Source organism: Pteropus alecto, unplaced genomic scaffold, assembly GCF_000325575.1.
Source record: "Pteropus alecto unplaced genomic scaffold, ASM32557v1 scaffold484, whole genome shotgun sequence".
In the NCBI taxonomy this organism is placed as follows: domain Eukaryota; kingdom Metazoa; phylum Chordata; class Mammalia; order Chiroptera; family Pteropodidae; genus Pteropus; species Pteropus alecto.
In genome coordinates this window covers 288,895-309,837 of record NW_006435778.1, presented here as the reverse complement: position 1 = coordinate 309,837, position 20,943 = coordinate 288,895, and the positions used below count along the sequence as shown (strand labels likewise).

Genomic DNA, 20,943 nt, shown 5'->3' with positions numbered 1-20,943 from the left:
TTTGATATGAAACAGACCATAAAGTTAAGACAGAGATGTGGGGACAAATTCCAAATGATATGAGGTGATTACATGGGATAAAGAAACGAGGTCTGGCTCTGGGCAGTGGTCCCACCAGCCCTGGCCTGGAGACACCTTGTGGCCTGTTCTTGCCATTAGGCACCGACCTTGGTAAATGTGATTGCGGCCAAAGTGGGGCCCATCAGGGTGGTGAGCCAGAAAGTGTCGCAGGAAGGTGGTGAGGTGGTAGCCGTGCCGCAGCACCAGGTGGGCACCCAGCACATGTTGGTGCACGAGGCGCAGGTGGAAGTCATAGCTGAATGAGTGCACATGCATCAGGTCCCGCACTTTGTCGCACTCCTCTGTGAACAGCATGGACAGCTGGGGAAGGGCAGGGGCCGGGTCAGGAAATGGGAACACAGGCTGACCAGCACATTCCCATTTTCCTCTTTCTCACATGGGAAAAGATAGTTCAAGATTTACCCTGCTGCTGTGGGCCCCCTTCTGCCAGAATAGCTTCTCTGGGAAGTCCTCGTTATATTCTTTTTCATGCTGTATTACAATTCTGTTTATATGAAACTGACCATTTTGAAAAGATGGGCCTTTTCCTCTATTCCAGATTCCACTAAAGTCTTGCACAGATTCCCTGATGCAACAGATTCAGTGGTACTTGTTGAGTGTCTACCTGGTACTGTTCTAGGTGCTGGGAAAACCCTGGGAAATGGAAACAAACCCCTGCCCTCAAAGAACTTCCATTTAAGCAGAGGAGAAAGAAGATAATAAACATTAGACAGAGTAAAATGAGTACACAGCATGTTAGAAGATGGGTGTTATGGAAAATCAAGTAGTAAAGCAAGGTTAAACAGGGTGGTCAGGGTAGGCCAGGCATGTATTTACTATTAGAAAGTTTTTCCTGACTCCTTTCCATTTCTCCAGCTTTTCCTTAGTACATCATATATTCTCTCTACACTTTTGTACCTGCTGTTCTCTTTGCCTGGAATGCGGCTCTTCCTGATCCCCAAACCTGCCTAACTTCTCCTTATTCCTAAAGCTTCATCTGGGACATCATGCCAAGGCTAGGCCAGGGTGGGCCTCCTTTAATTGATCTGTGAATGAATGAATGAACCACTGATGGAAGGAAAAAAGAAGGCACAGGTGGAGCTGATGTTTCTCTTGGTGGAAATCACCATTACTGAAAGTGTATTAACAATTGAATTTGTGGCAGAATCTACATGACCATTTTTTCCTTAGAGGCACTGGGCAAAGGAGTTAATGGGAAAGAAAATAAATGGCTGTAGAAGAAGCAATAGCCTAGGAGTCAGAGTAGCTGCACGATCTCTGGTAAGTCACTGTGGTAGAAGCAATCGCTCTGCTTCAGTTTCCTCCTCTACCATGGAGATAAAGTAAAGGTCTTCATAAAGTTAGAGGCAGACTGATAAACTGCAGTAACCAAGGATGAGCATCAGAGACAGAGACACAGTACTGGCCCCAACTAGCTATGTGCACTGGGGCAAATTACTGAATGGCCATGAACCTCAGTTTTCTGATCTGTACAGTAGGAGTAAAACTCCTCTTCACTTAGTGTATATATTAAGCACTTAATAAACGATAACAATAATAAAGCAATTGAGAACTCTAAGTGGGGTTAGAGATTAGATAAGTAGGGGCAGAGAGAGCCAAGCTAGATGGAGATCAGGGGGCAGGGAAGCCAGAAGGACTTCAGGAAGCTCTGGGTCCTTGCCGCCCAATACTACAGTCAAGTGTGAAAGAGTACCTGCCTGCCCCATAGCTTCCTTTTGGGCACTCTGGCCTGAGTAGGTTCCTGCATATAAAGTCACCAAGCTTTTCTGGATCACATTATCCCATGATGACTGGATAGGTATCCAAACCCAAGTGAAAGGGAACCATCTATAGGCTGGATATGAGCTGTCCAGATATGAGAGGAATCTGTGTTGTCTGTATTGGAGGGCGACAGACTGGGCCCAGGCAGATTCTGAAATCTCAGAAACTAAAAATGAGGCACGAAGAAGGCACAAGCCCTCACATGACATACAAGGCAACCTGACAGATCTGAACTAACTCAAGCACAGAGGGCTTCAGGTCCCTGACCCCACTCGACCCTCTCATTCTGAGCATTCCTAAGTGCTTGGCTCTCATGGGGTACAGAGGTCCTGCCTTGAGGCAGGTGGAGTCATAAATAACAACTAAGTGACAGGGGTATCTGTGTGGGTAGGAACTCTAGCCCACACTGCAAGTGTTAGTGACTATACTGACAATACCAGGCTGTTTGCAGCTCTAGATTAGGCCAGGACTGCCCATGGTATCGACCTACCCATGTGTCAGCTTACCCACTATGCTCAAATGTCCTGTCTAACTACCTATGGTTATGGATCGACCACAGTGCTAGGCTACTGTCAGTGCCAGAATGACCACAGGGCCAGACAAGCCACTCTGCTAGGATGCCTTCTGCCTTTTCGCTACTGCTGAATACAGCTCTGAACCACATGCACAAAGACATTGGTGGAATATCCAGTCACCAGAATGGCCAAGGACCTAATCAGCCCACGGCACCAGATCATCACTGGGCTAGATTGCCTATGCACCACTCTTACTGGCCACAGCACACTGGGGATGCATTTACTATGCCCAAGACCCCATATTCCTTTGTCCCCACCACATACCTGAGAGTTGACAGCTTGCCCCATAGGGATTCGGGAACATTCTAGGGCAAACTGTTTGACACAGAAGTAACAGCCCTGGGGAGAGGGTGAAGATGAGGTCAGGAGGGCAAGAGACAGGTGAGTCTGGCTCTCCCCGTTCAGTGCTCCTCCTGCTTACCTGGAATGCCAGCTCCATGAGGATGATGCCTCCAGGCAGTGCCCGTTGCAGGTGGTAGGTGGTCACTGGAGAGCCAGTGCTCTGAAGAAAGGAAAAAGATGGGTTCACGGGCAAAGTTTATGGGTTCACCAGCCTTGGAGCAGGGAAGAAGTTCCTTGGGTTAGTGACTTTAATGGTAACAGGCTGGGATCAACAAATTCAGTCATTATCCAGGGGAAATAATTCAGGCTTAGTAACACTGGTGTCTGGAACATCACTGACCTCACTGTCAGAGAAGGTATATGATAACATGTTACCTTGGGACTCCCATCAGTCTTGGTTTTAGGGCAGGAGAAGGAGCCCCGACCCTCTGTTCCAAGGACAGCCATGGCCCGTAGTCGGCTGGTGCTGCAGAAAAGGAAGAGGGACAAGAGGATGAGGCAGGCCAGTGGAGTGAAGGATTACAGCTATCAGACTCACAATCCATTTTGTGTGGAATTGTTTTGCAGGAGAGGAAATAGGCCCGGAGAGGGGAAGAACCTGCTCAGGGTACCATGGTGCGTAAGTGACAAGGCTGGGTGGGACCGGAGTCTAGGTCTAGACTAGGGGGCAGGGCTTGCTCCATAGCAGCTGCTGCTTTAAGTGGAAATGCAAGCAGTGTTCAGTGGGGAGGTGGAAACCTCTCTACCAATGAGAGAATGAGGGTAGGGCAAGAGAGGCTGCTCAAAATATGGGGGACATTCATGAGGGGATGGAGATGTCTGCTTACTGGGAGCAGCAGGGGAGGATGGTAGGGGAGAGGGTGATTTATGTCTAAGATTTCATTAGGAAAATTCAAGGAGATGCTTGATGCCTTGTTTAGGTACTTCCCTGAGAAGGAAAACGGGTTCTCTCTTGACTAGGGAATGGCACTTTCAGCATCCCACAGGCCTACTGTTCATTTCTCAACTCAGAGACAAGGGGAGAAGGGAAGCAAGGAATGTATTGTGAACAAGGATAAATAGAAAGGGCCAGTGGGACTCACTCATTATATTTAAGAGGTACAAATTGCCAGAACTCTTGCTAGGGCCGGGGGAGAGGTCTAAGCCTCTGGTGAGAAATGTCCCATTTAATCCTCAAGGAAATAGGGACAAAACCTAACTAGTGACTAGTGATAGTTAAAGACTGGCCTGACTTTAAATTTTGCTCTAGAAACACACCTTTTACCCTAATGTGTCTTTTATTTTTAAAAAAGAATTCAGATTTCTGAGAAGAACATAACTCAATGAAAAGTATGCAAACTAAAGTTTCTCAGAGAAGCTCCTAGAGCTGGGACTTGACTGTCAAGGGCAGCAAGCTGGGCAGCTCGACCTTGGGATGAGAATGAGGGGTAGGGTCCCAGAGATGCATGCCTGTCCTCTCTTCCTAAGACCTGGAAAAGAGGGTGAGGCCTGGGAGGTGGAAAGCTGGTTACAAAAGCGCTAAGGAGTTGGAATTGGCTTTCTGAGCCAAAGTGTCTTAAGGAAGTACAATTACATTTACTAGCTTGAAAAGACATCGAACTGATAACAGAGAGGAGGGAGAAAATAAATTGACAAATCTGGAGACACAAAAGTAACTATAACATGAATGGATGCTTTCCCATTAGCTACTGGGAAGGGGCTGGGAACACAGAATCTGGAGGCTCAGATGTTGAGAAGAGCATAGAGCAGGGTTGCAGAAATGGGGGTTCGATATTTGATATGGGAGGAAAAGGTGATTGTGGGCTTGTCACTGAGCTCTGAGGAGATGGAAGGTGGTGACAGAGGGGCTGCCTACTTTCCTAGGCTCAGACGTCTCACTACTGGACAGCTGAGTGAAAATGGCCAAAAATAGACCAGAGGACAGTGATACAAGTAGGCTCTGTGCAGGGGTCCTTGGTGAGAAAGACACCTCAGCAAGGAAATTTCCTGGGCTAGGAACCAAGTAAAATCTCAGGAGAGGTCAGTGGGGTGATCAGGACAGCAATCATTAAGACCCAGGTCCAGAAGCTTAGGAGTGTGTACCAGATCCATGTGTGTGGATTGTGGATGTACACCAGCAGGTAAGCATGTAAGATGTATGTGGGCACAAACTCTGAGAGAATGTATGCAGTTTTGTGTGCAAATGTGGCCATGAGTTCCATGAGACGTGTGAGGTTTACAGAGGTGCATGAGGGCTGCATAGAAGTGTCTGAGAACCTCACGTATGTGGGATAAACATGCACAAGGCTTGAGTTGTCCACATGGGACCTGTGTGAAGAGAGAAAGGGCATGTGAGGCCTCACCTGCGGGTGGGTGAGGGGGGTCGCAGCGGCACCAGCACAAAGCCCATGCTCTGCAGATACTGCACGTATTGCTGCAGGAAAGCCAGGCTGAGCTCCTTCAGCCAAGGCTCCTCACGCGCGCCCGGTGGAGGCACATCCAAGGACTCACAGCTTGCAGGGGCCTCTCGGCTTCCAGACCCTGACTCAGGGCGATGGCGCCGCTGTAGAAGTGGAAATTAAGGAAGGCTCTACCCACTGTCAACCACCTTACTGGGGGTGGAGGAATAAAAGTCACTGGGAGGTAAAGGGAAGTCCCAGGGGAGAAATCCAGGCATCTTGAGCCTCACCTGCCCCTCTGGGGGCCCACAGGTCTCCGGGGGCCCATGCAGCCAGGCAGCGGGGTCGAAGAGCAGGGCTGTTGCACAGTAATGCACCAGGCGAGACGACTGCTTCAGGGTCTCCAGCTCCCCAGCCTGGAGAAATGGGGCAGTGAGCACTAGAGTGGCAGTCAGAGAAGGGTCACAGGATGCTCCTAGAGGGTGCGGGTTCAGGCCACTTACACTGATGGGCATGCTGGCTGGAGCAGAACGCTGCTGCCAGGTTACAAACAGGTTCTCCATCTTCATCTGGCGCTCTAGCTCTGGGGGTTGGAGGCATTAGTAGTGGCCTACAGGACCTGCCAGCCCCCTTCTTCCCAAACTTCACAGCTTGTCCTGTTGTCCAGCCCAATGCCCTCACCTCTGCGCTCTGTCATCTTGATCTCCAGGAACTGTTGTCCATGGTAGTTGACAGGATCAGGGGGTCTGGGCACAGGCCCGAGTGAAGAGCTGGGACGGGCAGCTGTGATATCCCTCAGGGCCTCGTCAAAGGGGAATGTGTCCAGGGGAAGGGGGCCCCCACCTCGAGACGACCCACTCAACCGGCCCTGTTCACGACTCAGAGGGGGGCTTGCACTTCGGATGAGGGTCTCTGCTTCCATGGTCGGCAGTAGGAATGGGTTTGGCTCCTGAGAGAGATGGAGCCTCACAATGGGTTCGTGGCCTTTGCCCTCAGACCTTCTCTTCTACCCCATGGTCTCCTCTCTCAGACTCTCCCTCCCAACTACTTCTGCCCTCAGTCTGTCCCTTCTCCCCCTGCTTCTGAGCTGGTACTTCCTTAAACTGACCCCTCAGGAGCCAGAACTAGAGGAGAACCCCTGAGCAGCAAGCACCTTTTCATCCCGCACTGGGAAGTCCAACTGGCCATAATGATGGAAGAGTCCAAGCTTCTGGCTGAGGAGGCAGAAGATGAGATGGGCACGTGCGTTCTGCCACTGCACGAGTCGAACTAGTGCTCGGCTCAATGTTGCCCCCAGGTCTGGAGCCCAGTTGTAAGTCAGCAGCTGTAGCTAGAAGTCAGGGGTCAGGATCAGTGAGATCACAGAACCTCCTCTCCCACCCAGCCCCTGGCCCCATATCTACCTTCTTGTCCACAACCTCCAACAGCAAGAACCTCTGCCGGGGAGCATTTCGCCCTGAGCTCCCATCGCCTCCTGGCTCGAAGCGCTGCAGGGCTTTGGCAGCTACAGGGTGGGGACAAGGGCACAATGGGGATCTGGAGGTGGATCCCCCTCAATTCCACCCTGCCCGCCGCAGGGTCAGAGACTATTCCATCAGTCACTCTAAACCTAGCATCCCCTAGGCCACGCCCTCACCCTGCTGGGTTGGTCTCCTCCACTGTAAGAAGTTCCTTCCCAGAAGTAGCAGATGCCGCTCAGCTGCTGGGTGGGGAGTTGGGCCCAGTTGTCCAAGTGAACAAGGACTGAAGATGTCTGGCTCTGAACCCCTAGTGGGAGGGAAGGATGTACAGAAAGCAGACCATCCATGCCCCATCCACTGGCCATCACCTCCCCAGGTTTAGGCCTCCACCTCTCCTAACTTAGCCTCCATGAGAACCCCAAACTCACAAATGCTGCTCAAAGATGCGGACACTAGTGTCTCCAGCCATTGAGGTAACCAGAGTAGTGAACTCAGACAGGATGGATGGAAGGAGGAACCGGGACACCATGTAGGTAGAGCTCCTGGATACCGAGGCACATCCTGAATCCAGGGCAGAGAAGTCATAATGGGGTTGAGGGATGGGGACCAGGCCACGGGGTTGAAGATGGGAGAGGGAGGCTGGGGTCTCACCAATCTGAACCATGAATTCCATCCAGTACTGAGTAACATGAGCAAACACAGGCTGCAGAGTGCCCACCTCGCCCTCCTCTAGCTGTGTAGTCCGGCGTCTGAAGACACAGCAGAAGTAAGAACCCGTACATGACATGTGTGTATACACAAACCCAGTACTGACCTGACTTTATACCACACCTCCATGACACAACATACATACATACCTTTGTTTCTGGGCTCCAGAATCTGGGCCTGGTGCCCGCTCAGTTCCACCAGGAGTACGAACATTTTCAGTTTTGTGCCGCCTCCGGCCTCGAGTGTCTTCTGGCCGATCCAGGACAATGTCATCAGTTGTTTTTGGGGAACCCAAGTCCCCAGATTCTGTTTTACTCTAGGGGCAATGCAGTGAATGAGGAGGGGCTTTTGGGAAGGGGAACGGGGTGCAGGATGGAGGTATCATGGAAGGGTAACAAGCTGGAAGGTTTGGAGGCCCAGGAAGATTTGGAGGCCCAGGTTCAGGCCCTGGCTTCACTGGAGACTGACTTAGCAGTCTTGGGCAGGCTACTCAACTTTCTTGAGCCCTGGCTGCCTCGCCAGTAAAAGCCTTGCTTATCTTGCAAGCTGTGAGAATCTGATAAGAAAAGTGGAGGTGAAGGCACTTAATAAGCTGAGGCTCTCTATCTCAGTGAAAATTTGCCTTGTTCTGCAAACGCCTACCCAAGGGACAGAGTAGTTTTATATAACACATCTGAGGCAAGGCCTATACTAGAGTGTATGGGGAGCATGCCAACTTCACCACTTCCCCCCGGTCTCCCATTACCAACATATCCCAGAAGCTACGCCGACCAGCTTTGCTAGGGGGAGTCACAGGCTCCCCAGGACCAGGGCCAGAGGGAAAGGTGCTGGCATGGCCTGCAGGGCTCTTGGTTTCCAATGATCCGCTCCTGAGACTTCCTGTGGGCACCAGACGTTAGACTCATGTCATTAACCATCAATCCCCATTCCAGACAACCTAGCCCTAAGACTAGTATGACAGTGACTTACCACTTACTCTGTTAGTGATATGTAGTTGATAGTGCATGTCTGCATGCATTTATGTGAAGTGAGTTCCTGAGGATATTTCCCTAAGTGGGTGACCCTAAACATACATACATTTCTCCCAGTGTATCACCGTGCTGAGAGAAGGTAATAGACAGCCATGAGTGTATATTTCAGATGGAGCCTCTGTGATGCCTTCCCAAACCCCCAACTTTGCACCATCATTTGAAATACCATCTTGCCTGGATCTGTGATGTTCTCTGGCCCCCATATACCTGGGGACATGTCCTCTGTGCATAACGAGGCTGGCAGCAGCCGCAGCTCCATAACGGCATCAGCCAAAGCCTGGCGAGCTGCTCCTCGGAGTTTCTCCTCCAGCTGCACAATACTGATGTTCCCCTTTTCCCATACATCCAGTCGAAGCCGTGGGGCTCCACTGTGAGCTAAAGAACGGCAGTCACTCGAGGATGCCCCTAGTTCCCGTAGCATTAACTGAACTCCCCTCCTCTGACCAAGCTGCCTCACCTGAAGAACTGTCTGGCATGACTGGGCAGCGAGTGACCTGGGTCAGCTGCTCAAATTCCTCCTCTTGCATTAGATCTGGGGGCCCCGGAGAAGAGGGGGGCCATGATGCCAGTGAGATGGGGGCCCCTCCCTCATCCACGAAAGCTAGAGTGATGCAGGCGACTCCTGGATGAAAATCCACAGGAAGACTCAGGTCTGGGACTTTCAGACCCCCAGCCTCATCACCAGGTCCCCCTCACCTGCAAGGCTGGGAAAGGCCCTTTCAGCCATGAGACAGGAAAAGGCTTTCCCACATCTGGTAGTGCCCTGCACTATACCTTTGCCCCCAGTGCCCTGTCCACCAGGCTTGTTATACAAGTAGATATCCAAGTCGAGGAGGCTGCCCTGTGGTGGGAGTGGGTGCTGGGGAGAGAACAGACACAGACCACTAAGACTAGGCGAATGGACAAAAGCCATCAAGGAATGGGTATCTATAGTTGGGAATGGGGGACAGGTACACACAGAAACACAGGAAGACACAGGTAGACAAAGATGTGAGGGGGCATGGGTATACACAGATCCATGGGCAAAAGTGCATATAGGACATCTGTGGAAACGGTTACATAGCAAAGGTACGTGTGGGGCGGGGTGCAGGGAGCTGGGTATATGGGGTGTGAAGAGAGGTGGGTGAAATCTCACCTGGAAGTGGTTCCGGCTATTGCTGTCTGTGTACTTGGGAGAGTGCAGGAAGATGAGCAGGTTCTGCCGCAGGTACCAGGCTAAGGCAGGAAGCCAGGGCCTGCAGGAGCAGGGCAGGGCCAGATGCAGCACCTCTGAGGGGAGACTTCCAGGGGGCTGGATGAACTGCAGAGAGTGGGAAGGGGAGTCAGAGATGCATGAAGAGGTTCCAGTTGAAACTGTCCCTGTGCTTGTGGCTGTGCCATGTAGGAAGTCTGGGAGGGAGCTGACCTCCACATCAGCTGGTGTCAGCTTGCAGTTCCGAACAAGCATGACCGTGATGACGTCCAGAGTGGCCTCATCCAGGCGTCGACGCAGAACCCGCACTAGCTCATCTGTGATCTCGGGACCTTGACGTAGCCATGGTGGGAAGGTGGAGACACTAGCAGAGGATTCGGCTACCCCAAACCAGCCCAGAAATCCCAGACTCGAACATTCTCTCACACTCCAGAGGTAGCCAGCACTAGGTTCTAGTTCTACCAAGCTACTCGTTGTGTGACTGTGGACAAGTAAGTCTTACCTCTCAAAGCCTCAGTACCCTTGGCCATAAAATGGGAATAACAGCATTTACCTCATATGTACCAATCTTAGCCTAAGACCTGGTACACATTAACTGAGTCATAAATATTAGCTGGAAAATACAATTGCCCAATAGACATCTCAGGCTCAAGATTTCTCTAACTGAACCCATCATCCTCATCTCAAACCCATCTCTGGTATCCAGCCAGTGAGACCATTGTCTATCCACACAATCACCCAGGCTAGATACCTGAGTGTCAACTTTAATGACCCCTCTTGCCCACGTTGCATGCATTTTTATCAGCTATAAGTCCTACCCTCTAAATATCAAAGCTGTCAGTCCTTCCCCACCTAGTCATACTTGAGGGAAGCACAAAGCATAGCATAAGCTGGAGTAGGAAGGCTCCAAAGAGGTCCCAGAGGATTCTGGAACCTCATCTGGTCACTCTCCTACCCCATCCTTGCAGTTCTTACCTGCCTGCCCTACGCCATGTACCAGTAGCTGGATATGTCTGTCCACTTGGCCCACGGGACGAGCAGCATCTGCACTGCGGCTAGAAGCCATGTCCAAAGGAGAACGAGGACCCTGCAGGGAAACTCTGGTCAGGGCCTGGCTCCAGGGAGCAAAGTCTGAGGGAGCACAGGACATCAGGGAATGGGAGTGATACATGCCGAGGCTTCCTCAGAGATGGGCTCCTGGCTTCGAGACAGAGCTAAGGAGGGGGGCAGAGCATCGCCTTCCCATGGCCGCTCACTGCAGGACGTCTCCAGGAGCCTGGGAAATAGTAGCAAGGTCTTTGGACATAACTCCTCCTGCGTTATCCTAAACCTCATGTTTTACCCCATCTTCCCAGGGCCCACCTACCGAAGATAGTACACAGCCTTTGTTGCTCGCTCCTGATAAACAAACATATTCTTCCGGTTCACCACAGAGAATGCATTGAGCACAGAGCGCAAGGCCTGGATGGCTGTGGGAGTAATGGGGGCTCAGGAAACTCCTTTCTCTGGTTCCCCCTCCACACTCCACCTGCCCTCTCATGCCATCACATACCCCGAGAGACCCCCATGCTGGGCCCCATTTTGAGGCGTGAATGGACTCGAATCACGGTTCCCCACACAACATCACAAGAAAAATGGCCAGGAACAAACTGCATTGTGGCTGCTAGGTATCCTCGGGGTGCACAGCTCTCATCAGCAGCATAATCTGATGGAGGGAAGGAAGACATTGGATCAGAAAGAGGACACAGCCCTCTGCCCTCATGGACTTCTCACCTGTAAACTGGCCTCCTCATCCTCACTCCCCCAGCTCCTCGGCCCTACTACTACCCTGCAGGGGAAAGATGGTCATTTTGGGTAACAAGGCAGGGCCATGCTCTTGGAAAGAAGCCATAGTACAAAGGTTTTCAGAACTACCTAAGGGAGATGTGGTACAGGAACTAAGAAGAGGTATCAGGAATGGCAACGCATGAGAAAATCCTGAAAGTAGTGCCGGGACACTCAAATCTTGTCACAATAGTATGTATGTATGTACGTACGTATGTGTGTGTGTGTGTATGTATGCCCTTTCTGTGTACTCATTAGGAATTGCAACAATAATCCTATTAAAACGAAAAGTATGATTGCTTACATGCACCTACTGCAGAGTGGGGAAGACTACGTCCTGTGCTTTGGAGGACAGCTATCCCAAAGAACGCAAAGAGTGGTGTGGCAGTATGCAAGAGCCTATGGCCACAGTCCAATGCCTTGTTCAATCCTTTCCAGGTTTGCAGGTTGACAAGGAACCTTTCAGTCAGCCAAAGGTGGCAATTTAGTTTCCCAGAGAAGCTGCTGTCAGATGTGAGCTGCATGTAGGAAACCCAGAGGTCTGCAGTCTGGAATGAAATGCTGGTTGCTAAGGTTTCAGCGGAACCACATGGAGAGACTAAAATGAGGAAGGGCTGTGTTTGGGTTCTGACTGGTCTTACATCTCAGGCTGCTGGAAGTCATTGTAAAGAAAAAGTGCTGGGCTGTCCTAGCTCATGCTCAATTTGCAGAAGATGCTATCAAAACCCTGGGAAGCCCACTAATTATGGGAATTCTGCTTTGATATGGAACACATCCCAGGATGTGCTGAGAGATGCACTCTTTGGAGTTGTCAGAAATGTTCATCTACAGACTTGCTGAGAATGTTAAAATTAAGGAGTGGTTTGATTTTACTTTTAAACCAGAAGGGAGAACTGCAAAGAAATAGCATGATTTGGCTTTCCTCTATGAGTTAGGGGGAGAGGTCATCCGGAGTAAGAGAAGGGAGCAGAAGTGTGGAGACTTTAATTACCATCTCAGGTAGATTACCATGTTTCCTAACAATGATCAGAAATCTCAGAAATCCCAAAGGAGCCCTGTGTCTGCCTGTCTGGAGGGACAATCACAAGGCAAATCTTCCTATTGGGTCTCAGACTCCACCCTTCTTGTCTCTCACCTATGAACTGGCATGCTCATTCACTGCCACCCCTACCTCCACCCTCACCTAGTCTATTCCCCTAGAAGGGAAAGATGGTCACTTTAGAAAACAAGGCAGAGCCAGGCAAAGGTATGCCCTTAGGAAGACAGGTCACTGCCGGCCCCTGCCTCTTCTATGAACCCTTCTCTCCTGTATTCAGTTTCTCCCTCTCTACCGACTTTTGATGTGGAACATAAATGTGCTCAAGTCTCTACCTTATTTTTATTTTATTTTTTTTTAGGTGAGGCAACCCTTGGTTGACCTCACACATTGCAAGGACCTTGTCATCTTATAATCCCTTTTTTATTTTTTATGCCTACAGCACCTGGTCTTCCTAGGTGGTCTCCCATCCAAGTACTAACCAGGCCTGACCCTGCTTAGCTTCTGAGAGTCTCTACCTTATTTTAAACTTCCTGCCTTGCCCTTCATTTCCTTTAGTTCCTGCCATATCTATTTTGTCTCTCCCTTCACTGTCAACCTACTTGAAAGAGTAGTTCTTCTCAGCTCCACCTATCTAACATCCTTTCACTTTCAATTTCCTCTTGTTTATATTCCCATCTCTCCACTGAAAGCACTTTCACTAAGTCACTGAGGGACTTGGAACACTCAAATCCAGTCATCCTTTCGTCTCCTCTCTTCCTCACTCTCTGTATTACTTGGCGCCGATGACGAAGTAATGATGACTCTGCCCTCAGCTTCTCACCAAAGACTTCGAGACAGGAAAAGGCAACAGCGCCCCTTTGCGGGGAGGGCTCCGGGGTGGGACCTCACCATCGGCGGGCGGTGGGACCCGCGGACGGGAGTGGAAGGGGGTCTCACTGCGCCACAGGTCTTCTTCGCTCTCGGCCACCAGGAGAGAGTTACACACGTGACTGTCGTGGAGGTCCTGAAGCAGCAGCCGCTGGGAGAAGAAGTGAAATATCAGGGACCCAGGATCTTCCCTCATCAATTGGTGGTGGTGGTGAGAGGTGATCACAGGCCAGAGAAGATGCCCACTATCACTGGGGGTCACAGGTCAAGCAGAGCATCGGTAACCACTGGGAAGTCAGAGACAGTGTCTGACAGTCGGGGTCGGGGTTCTGAGCACTGAAACCACAGTTAAGAGCACCTGTCCCTGCTCTTTGCCAGAATCTGTTCGCTATCCTTCAGTTCTCGGCTTAAAAAATCACTTCTAAGAAGCTTTCCCTGACACTTCAGATGGTCAGATCCTGTTATATGCTCTCACGACAGCCTCTATAGTCTTAGATCTCTATAGAAGTCTTTGTAACAAATAATTTGTATGATTTAGTTGTTCAATGTCTATTCCCTCCTTGACACAAGCTCCAGAGAGTCAGGGTTTCCCTGTCTTTTTCACTATCATATCCCTAATGCTAGCATAATGCAACGAGAAGGAATATCATAGTCCTTGGGAGGGTATGAGAGGAACCCACAGTGCTCGGGGCGGAGGGTTAGGGAGGATTCTCTAGTTGTGGGGAGTCTGAGGAGTAATAGCATCCTAATAACTAGGGAGTCAAAGAAAACATCCATCATCAATAGACTCTGGAGGTCGAGTTCCTAGAAACTCCTTCCTCATCTGGGCTGTGTCTAATACCTAGAGAGCACTGTCCCTGGCTGTCCCTTACCTGGTTGACCTCCCTGCAGATCTCTCCAACTCGCCTCACCAGGAGCTGGTGCAGGTGGCGACACTCAGTGCCTGGCCCCCCATCCTCTCGAATGAGGCTCCTAGGGAAGGAGAGATGGATGAGATACAGAATTGCAGTGGGGAGGACGTAGGAGGGGGCGTCATGGGAACTAGAGCCAAGAGAAACCATGAAAACGAAGTAAGACTGGACAAAGGAAAGTAAACATGATGGGAAGTGGGTGAGATGGAATTCTCAATAGCAACTCTAGAAGCCTAGGCTCCACGCTTGCCTCACTGGCCTCCACATGGGTATCACACTGAGGCTTCCATCATGCAGCTCACTTCTTCATTATTTTCAGATCTTCTTTATCAGAATTGTGGTCTTCCCTTTTCTCAATCCCACCCACCCCCAAGATAGATAGAGCAGGATTTAACCAGATGCCTAAGTATTAATCCTGGCTCTGCCTCTTTCTCACCGTGACCTTGGGGAAATACTTATTGGTGCCTGAGTTTCTTCATTTATCCTGTAAGGATAATAATACTTGGTAGGGCTGTTACATAGATTAAATGAGCTGATCCAGGTAAAATGCTAGCAAGCATTTGTTAAATATTGCTTATTAATCTTTATTTTTATATATCAACTTCTGAAGCTGCTGAGATGTAGATGCCCTTAATGCTCGGCTAGGAGCCAAATCCCATCAGCTTTTCAGCTCCTTTAGGAAAGCAGAGTGACATGGTTTGCTACAAGCTGTGGGAAGTGGTCAGGACACCCAACCTTAGAATATAAGTCAGACCCCTGCCCAAATCCTGTCCCATGTCTTATTTTTTAACAACATTCGAGAGGGGTGTGGGACCAAGGAAAAGATGCTAGCATCAGTCAGAGTGCGGTGTCCAGGCTTCTACTGACCGTGCATGTGCATACACTTCCACACGATCCTGCAGTATCCGTACGATGAGCCAGAAGTCAGGCAGACAGGGCCCGGGGAGGCCTGAGAGTGAAGGCTGTGGAGGTGCCGGCCCAGGCGGGATTCGCAATGTGAAGGGGGCCTTCTCGCCCAGGGTCTCGTTGGGACCCTCACTGTCTGAGCCACTGCTGCCACCATCATAACCTGTGGCAAGTGTGCCAAAGTTTGAGCCCACCTTTATGCTCATTTGAGCCTCCAAGTGCATCAGGCTCAAATGGGCCTATCCAGGTTATTCCCTTCTAATGTCCCCTGCCCAGACCTTTCGTTGTGCACCCCTAAGTCCACTTCCCATCAGCTTAGAGTCCTTCACCCCCTGCCCCAGCTTACCTAGGTGGTCTGAGTCCACACTGCCCTGACTAGACATGAGGCTTAGTCCCCGGCTGGGCCCAGGCTGTCTCCCTGGGAAGAGAAGGGAAATAAATGCCTAGAGCCTCTCTCAATCCCACTTAAGACCACCCTCAAAAATGGAAGCAGAGCCAGGGATGTTAAAGTCCAAGGTCCTGGCACCAAGTCCAAGAATTACTGCCCAACTCCTCCCTTACCTCCCTGTGGCAAGCTGGGCAGAGTGATGAGGGAGGGGCCCTCAGAATCCTCTGGGGAACCAGGGCCTTGAGGACTGGCTGTCAAGGCCTAAGGGGAGGAAGTCAGGACTGAGTACAGGCCCCCTACACACCACCAACCCTGCCATTCCCAGGTCGGCCCAGGAAAGACTCACCTCTCCTTCAATGCCTTCGGTCCTCTCCTCGTGGCTGTGCCAAGCCCAGGCTGCTGAAGGCAGCACCCCATGGGACCCACCTGGCTGTTGGCCAACTGCCACAAAGAAGAAGCCACTGTCAGGGTCCTCAAGGAGAACATGGCCAGGGAGGTGGAGACGGCGGAACTCCTGGAGAGCGGGGAACCAAGGCCAAAATTTAGGTAAGAGCAGCCCCCCTTATTTGTGGTACCCCACACTTTCTCATCAGACCCTCACAACTACCTCATAAAGCAGACGCTAGCATCTTCATTGCTGAGGAATAAAATGGTTCAGTGACTTGCCTAAGGTTCAACTGGCCAGTGGCAAGGCTGGAAGCTGGATCTCTTTCAACTTAGTTGGGCTGCTAGGCATGGGGTGAGGGACATACCATGTGGTAAGGAGGTGGGCAGGAGGATAATCCTAGGACTCAAACCAAGAGAGGGCCTTCCAGTTCTGTATCTGCAGTCCAGGGAATGATGGGTCCCAAGGTGACCAGGAAGTGTTCTGAGGGCAGCATACCTCCTTGAATTGTGTGAGGGAACGCTCTGGCCCAAACACAAAACTCAGTGGCAGAGTTTGGCGAAGGCAGGTGGAGCGTCCAGGAGAGCTATGGATATGGGCAGCTGCACGGTGCAGGGCAGGGCTCTGGGGGATGCCCCCTCTTCGGAGAGCCCCTACCATCTCATCCTCCAGCAACCAGCGGATCTACAGTCAGTGGGAAATACAGGAAGTGATGAAAGGCAACTCCCTTGCTGATAAGGGCATGATCTCACTCCTAGACTAGAAGATACTAGAAGATACTCTGCTTCACAGACTGAGGGATGCCTCACTTTGATCCTAAAGAGGTTGCCTTACCTAACTGATATGATGGAAAGGGTATCAGTTACAGTGTTGAGGGGCTGTCTCGTAGGTTGGAGGAGGAAAGGCCCTCACCTCACTCATAGTGGTCTCAATAGCCAGTCTGTGGGGTGTAGCCAAATTGGACAGTCCTGGATGCCTAATAGGAAGAAAGGTTTAGACACTGATATCTAGAAAATAAAATGAGGTGGGCAGCAAGGAACTCTGAGAGGGAAAAAAGGAAATACCTGTCTTCTTCCGGGGGTGGCAGTGGGGGCCCCAGGCCATCATCCGATCTCAAAGATGATGGTTGCCCTGGGGATCGTGGGAATGAAGTACTGCTCTCAGATGTTGACCTGAATAGGGTGCGGGCAAAGGTTAAGGGCCAGCAGCTAACATCCTCCCAAGACCTCTTCAACACTCCTTTCTTAGAATACTTCAGGTGCCCTTAGTCCTTTAGTGCCCCTAGATGCCCGATGGTTCCCCTCCCCGAACAAGGACCTAGGCCCCCCCACCAAACGCTGCCACACCGGTGGTGCTGAGGGTCCGAGGTTGTGGGGAGCTCCACTTCCAGAGGTAAGGTCAGCACAAAGACATCCAGAGTGACACTAAGGTCCTTCAGGGGTACTCGGCCCCCAATGGGGGGACCCTCCAGACTGGAAAGCACATGGCCTGGGAGAGAAGAAAAGTTAGGGGTTGCTGGGGGCCCCAGGACAAGCATAGATTCTAAGTTCTCAGTGTTTAAGAGTTATACCTGCAGACTCTCCCCAAACCCCAGGCAGGTAGGCAAGCTGTACTGGGAACTGTGGCCCTCCCCTGGGCACCTCAAACTCACCCAGGCAGGTGGGAAGGCTGCACACGGGTACTGAGCTGTGCTGCCCACGCAGCCGCACAGAGCATGTGAGGTGCAGGAAGAGTGGTGGCAGGTCATGCATGAGGATCTCAGGCCCAGTGGGTGAGTCACCCCCCAGGATACTGAAGGAGTCTTCATCAGGGTTCACAGTGTCTGCATCTGACAGTGAGGCAGAATCTAGCCCAGCAGGTCCCAGATCTGGCTCACGGCTCTCTCGGTATTCCACCTCCAGCTCTGGGTCACTCTCAGTGACCACACAGCCAGCAGATGTGTCTCCTACAGATGCATGTTTCGTAGTCAATGGGAGATGTTGGCAATAAAGGCTCCTGAATCCTGGCTTGTAGCAACCTTCCCCACCTCTAGCCACTTGCCCACACACCTTCTTCTCCCATGAGCTCGGCCTCTGAAAACTCCAGGTCACTGACTTTTCTATCTACTGTGTCCCGTGGGCCCTCATCCTGGGCAAAAAAAAAAAAAAAAGAGAGAAAAAGAGACAGCTTGATCTAAGGCAGGACAAGAGCCACATTCAGGACTCAGGAAACCAAGAGTCAAGAGGATCCAGGTGGGCCAAGTGGGACCTCTAGGGCTACAGGAAGGAAGTAAGAAAGAAAGCCACTTACCTCTCGCCTGCTGCACGGAGGGCAATAGAAGAAGTAGTGGGGATTAGAGGGCACTGTGCGGAAGTGGAGACCACTTATCTCCAGGAACTTCTCCTGTTTGGGAGTTAGAAGGAAGCTATATTATCAGCCACTCCTCAGAACACTACCTGCTAGCCTAGAACACACCCCTAACCCAGGAGAGAACACTGCCTCCTTGTGCAGGCAGGACTCCAACCCTCTCCTACCCTTTCCAAGCTTCCTACCTGGATGAGGTTATGAAGGGCATCATGTGCCTCTCCTCTGAGCTGGCAGACATCTGTCAGAGAGATCTCCAGGCCAGGGTCTGGATTGCCAGGAACACGGGTGCTCTGAAACTCAGGCTCGCTTAGGTCCTCTGTCTCTATGCTGAGTGGTCAGGGTGGGGTGGGGGGTGTTGAAGTGTTAAGAACCACTGAGTCCTAGAGAAGCCTGCTTCCCAACTGGGAGCAGCACATACCTGTCTGTCTGTCTCTAAGAAGGGTGCCTAGCACAAATGCATGGGCAGTAGAGAGGCAAGGAGAACCAACCAACCCATTTGGGCTTGAACCTCCAAGTTTATTAAGTCTGGACATTTATATGAAACAGGAATGGGTAAAGATGACTCCCAGTTTTCTGACCTGGACCACTGGGAGGAGGGTGATATTATTCACCATGGATGGAAAAATGCAGGTGGAGAAACAGGGTTTGGTGGGAAGAAAATTCATTTATTTGCGGGGCATAAAAGGTGGGGGAATCTAGAGCTCCAGAGAGGAAACCAGGCTGGAGTTCCCATCTGGGTATCACTCACCCCTCTGCCTCTTCTGTTTCCCCAATGCTAATAAACTGCACACACCAGACACACAGCTGTCTCCTTCTTGCCTTTCTCCCTCCCTTCAGTAGGGACCTGCTGTGCCCCTCAGATGAGCTGGGCACTCAGCAGTGGGCAAAAATAGTTTTTGCCTCTATGAAACTCACAGATCAGTTCGGGGGATCATTACTATTGTATGAATGTCCTTCAGAACAAGCTTCTACTTTCACTGATAGCAACTGGCAACTCCCTACCCCTAACCCAGCTTAACACTCCACACCAGAACAGGAGAGATGGAGAGAGCCAGGAGGGGGACTGCTCCCCATATTCGATAGGAGAAAGAAGTCTGGGTAGGAGGCAGGAAGCCAGCAACCAAGAACTAGTGTCTCTCTGGTGCTTGAGTGCTACCTTGCCTGGCCATTCCCTGGGGTCAAAAGATCCCAGTTCATTGGAACTTTGTCTGTGTGCCCACTTCTACATTACTCCAGGACAATCCTAACCTGGACTCAGAAGCCAGGACAGCTCGTTCCCGAGGCTCGGGGCCCTCCTCAATGCTGCTGCTGAAGGGCCCAGGGCTGAGAGGACCAGGGCTTGGGGGTGCATGAGGCAAACCCCGAGTGTGTCCACAGAGTGCGAGCAGAAAAGGGGTGATGTCTACTTCTTGTAGTAGCTCCTCACAGGCATCCACTGCCATCAGCAGGTCCTGGGAGGTCACACTCTGTGCTTGCTGCAAGGTCCGGAACAGCCCTGAAAGTGAAAGGGGCCATGAGGATCAAGCTCTGGAAGGGGTTCCCCAGTCCTAGCCCCTGTAATCCCTGTATCTCCTCCCTGACGCCCTCTCCTGTGGCTTCTCACTCACCACGGACGTAGCATCGCTGAGCATGCTCCTGTAGCAGGGCACAATGGTTGGCTGCCTCCTTATACCTAGGCTCCATCCAGGCTGAGGAGGGGGAGGGCTGGTCAAGGAACTGAGTCCTAGGAATGGGAGGAAAGAGAAAGCTTGACCAACTCCCCTCAGTGACACTTGACTCACCATCCACCCACATACCAGTGGAATGTCCACAGGTCCCAATGAATGTATTCACAGCCCAGCAAGTTCAACCAATTTGCTGAAGGAAGCTCAGCAAGGAGTCAGCAGGACATGGCTAAGCAGCTGAGTTCCTGCTACTGACCATCGACCTGTCTGTCCATAACCCTAAGTGTGTACCTGAGCTTTGGCTGGGCAAGGACCTAGGTCAACGTTGAGGGCACTCACCGGAAGATTACGTCTCGGGGCGCCTGAGGGGGCTGTATGCCAACCATTTGCTCCCTCAGAGCTTCCAGGGCACAGCTATAGATGAAGACAGGACACCGAGTCCGGGGCCCATCTGCACCCTCTGTCTGTGGAGCCTGACGCCCAGTGTAAGCCTGTAAGTCCCGACGGAAGGGTGGGCTCAGCTCTCCTGGATTGTGGGCACTGTCTGTGAGAAGAGGTGTCATGTGATGTTCATCCCCTCTATCGGTTCCCATTCTTGCTCCTGCTTAACTGACTTAAGAGTCAGCAGCCTTACCGCCAGCTGGGGTGACACTGAGGATGGGAACTTGGGCCTTTGTAGCCCTGACCCCGGTTCCTCCCAGATCTTTAAAGCTGGAGGCCCCGCTCCAATCCCCAAATTTAGGCTTTGTCTCCTCTTGTGAGGGTCCCTCTAGGCCATAGGCAGCCAGATGCTGGACATCTGAAGGGGAAAAAAGAGACATAAATCATAGCTGCCTGGTGGCCCAGTGAGGAAGCTTGGGGTGTGTATCTGAGGAGCTAAAGAAGAAGGTCTGTAGTTGGTACCTGAGAAGGTAGTTGGGAGGAAAGTCAGAAACACATGCTGGGGGGTCATAAGCCTTGCATAGCAGCGCCACTGAGGGGGTTGGCCCGAGATGAGAGGCTTGAGAGTTTCAGGAGGGCCCACACTCTGTAAGAGATAAACAAAATTAGAGCAATTTATAAGAGACCACCCAACCCCTGCTCCC

At 51.3% G+C, this 20,943-nt stretch overlaps 1 protein-coding gene across 6 annotated transcripts in view; it reads right to left on the bottom strand.

Moving 5' to 3' along the window:
• The window catches only part of SZT2 (SZT2, KICSTOR complex subunit), a 50,226-nt gene that overhangs the window by 3,924 nt on the left and 25,359 nt on the right, over window positions 1-20,943 (bottom strand). For 4 of the 6 annotated variants that reach the window (XM_015588959.2, XM_025046427.1, XM_015588960.2 and 1 more), the window contains 43 exons: window positions 20,762-20,885; window positions 20,493-20,657; window positions 20,198-20,402; window positions 19,802-19,917; window positions 19,443-19,689; window positions 18,380-18,521; window positions 18,138-18,230; window positions 17,897-17,975; window positions 17,500-17,793; window positions 17,195-17,336; window positions 16,913-17,020; window positions 16,761-16,824; window positions 16,347-16,532; window positions 15,810-15,977; window positions 15,637-15,724; window positions 15,422-15,493; window positions 15,037-15,238; window positions 14,131-14,230; window positions 13,280-13,409; window positions 11,081-11,233; window positions 10,895-10,997; window positions 10,702-10,804; window positions 10,504-10,615; window positions 9,742-9,860; window positions 9,472-9,636; window positions 9,111-9,195; window positions 8,794-8,958; window positions 8,544-8,711; window positions 8,051-8,184; window positions 7,455-7,621; window positions 7,249-7,346; window positions 7,026-7,158; window positions 6,774-6,904; window positions 6,541-6,641; window positions 6,291-6,467; window positions 5,819-6,086; window positions 5,641-5,720; window positions 5,428-5,553; window positions 5,102-5,301; window positions 3,135-3,225; window positions 2,839-2,919; window positions 2,682-2,756; window positions 168-381 (listed from right to left, as the gene is read on the bottom strand). In XM_015588959.2, coding sequence (XP_015444445.1) covers window positions 168-381; window positions 2,682-2,756; window positions 2,839-2,919; window positions 3,135-3,225; window positions 5,102-5,301; window positions 5,428-5,553; window positions 5,641-5,720; window positions 5,819-6,086; window positions 6,291-6,467; window positions 6,541-6,641; window positions 6,774-6,904; window positions 7,026-7,158; window positions 7,249-7,346; window positions 7,455-7,621; window positions 8,051-8,184; window positions 8,544-8,711; window positions 8,794-8,958; window positions 9,111-9,195; window positions 9,472-9,636; window positions 9,742-9,860; window positions 10,504-10,615; window positions 10,702-10,804; window positions 10,895-10,997; window positions 11,081-11,233; window positions 13,280-13,409; window positions 14,131-14,230; window positions 15,037-15,238; window positions 15,422-15,493; window positions 15,637-15,724; window positions 15,810-15,977; window positions 16,347-16,532; window positions 16,761-16,824; window positions 16,913-17,020; window positions 17,195-17,336; window positions 17,500-17,793; window positions 17,897-17,975; window positions 18,138-18,230; window positions 18,380-18,521; window positions 19,443-19,689; window positions 19,802-19,917; window positions 20,198-20,402; window positions 20,493-20,657; window positions 20,762-20,885 — 5,974 coding nt within the window. Of the gene's footprint in view, window positions 1-167; window positions 382-2,681; window positions 2,757-2,838; window positions 2,972-3,134; window positions 3,226-5,101; window positions 5,302-5,427; window positions 5,554-5,640; window positions 5,721-5,818; window positions 6,087-6,290; window positions 6,468-6,540; window positions 6,642-6,773; window positions 6,905-7,025; window positions 7,159-7,248; window positions 7,347-7,454; window positions 7,622-8,050; window positions 8,185-8,543; window positions 8,712-8,793; window positions 8,959-9,110; window positions 9,196-9,471; window positions 9,637-9,741; window positions 9,861-10,503; window positions 10,616-10,701; window positions 10,805-10,894; window positions 10,998-11,080; window positions 11,234-13,279; window positions 13,410-14,130; window positions 14,231-15,036; window positions 15,239-15,421; window positions 15,494-15,636; window positions 15,725-15,809; window positions 15,978-16,346; window positions 16,533-16,760; window positions 16,825-16,912; window positions 17,021-17,194; window positions 17,337-17,499; window positions 17,794-17,896; window positions 17,976-18,137; window positions 18,231-18,379; window positions 18,522-19,442; window positions 19,690-19,801; window positions 19,918-20,197; window positions 20,403-20,492; window positions 20,658-20,761; window positions 20,886-20,943 lie in introns of those variants that run through there. The other 2 variants (XM_025046428.1, XM_025046426.1) reach the window with 2 other exon arrangements.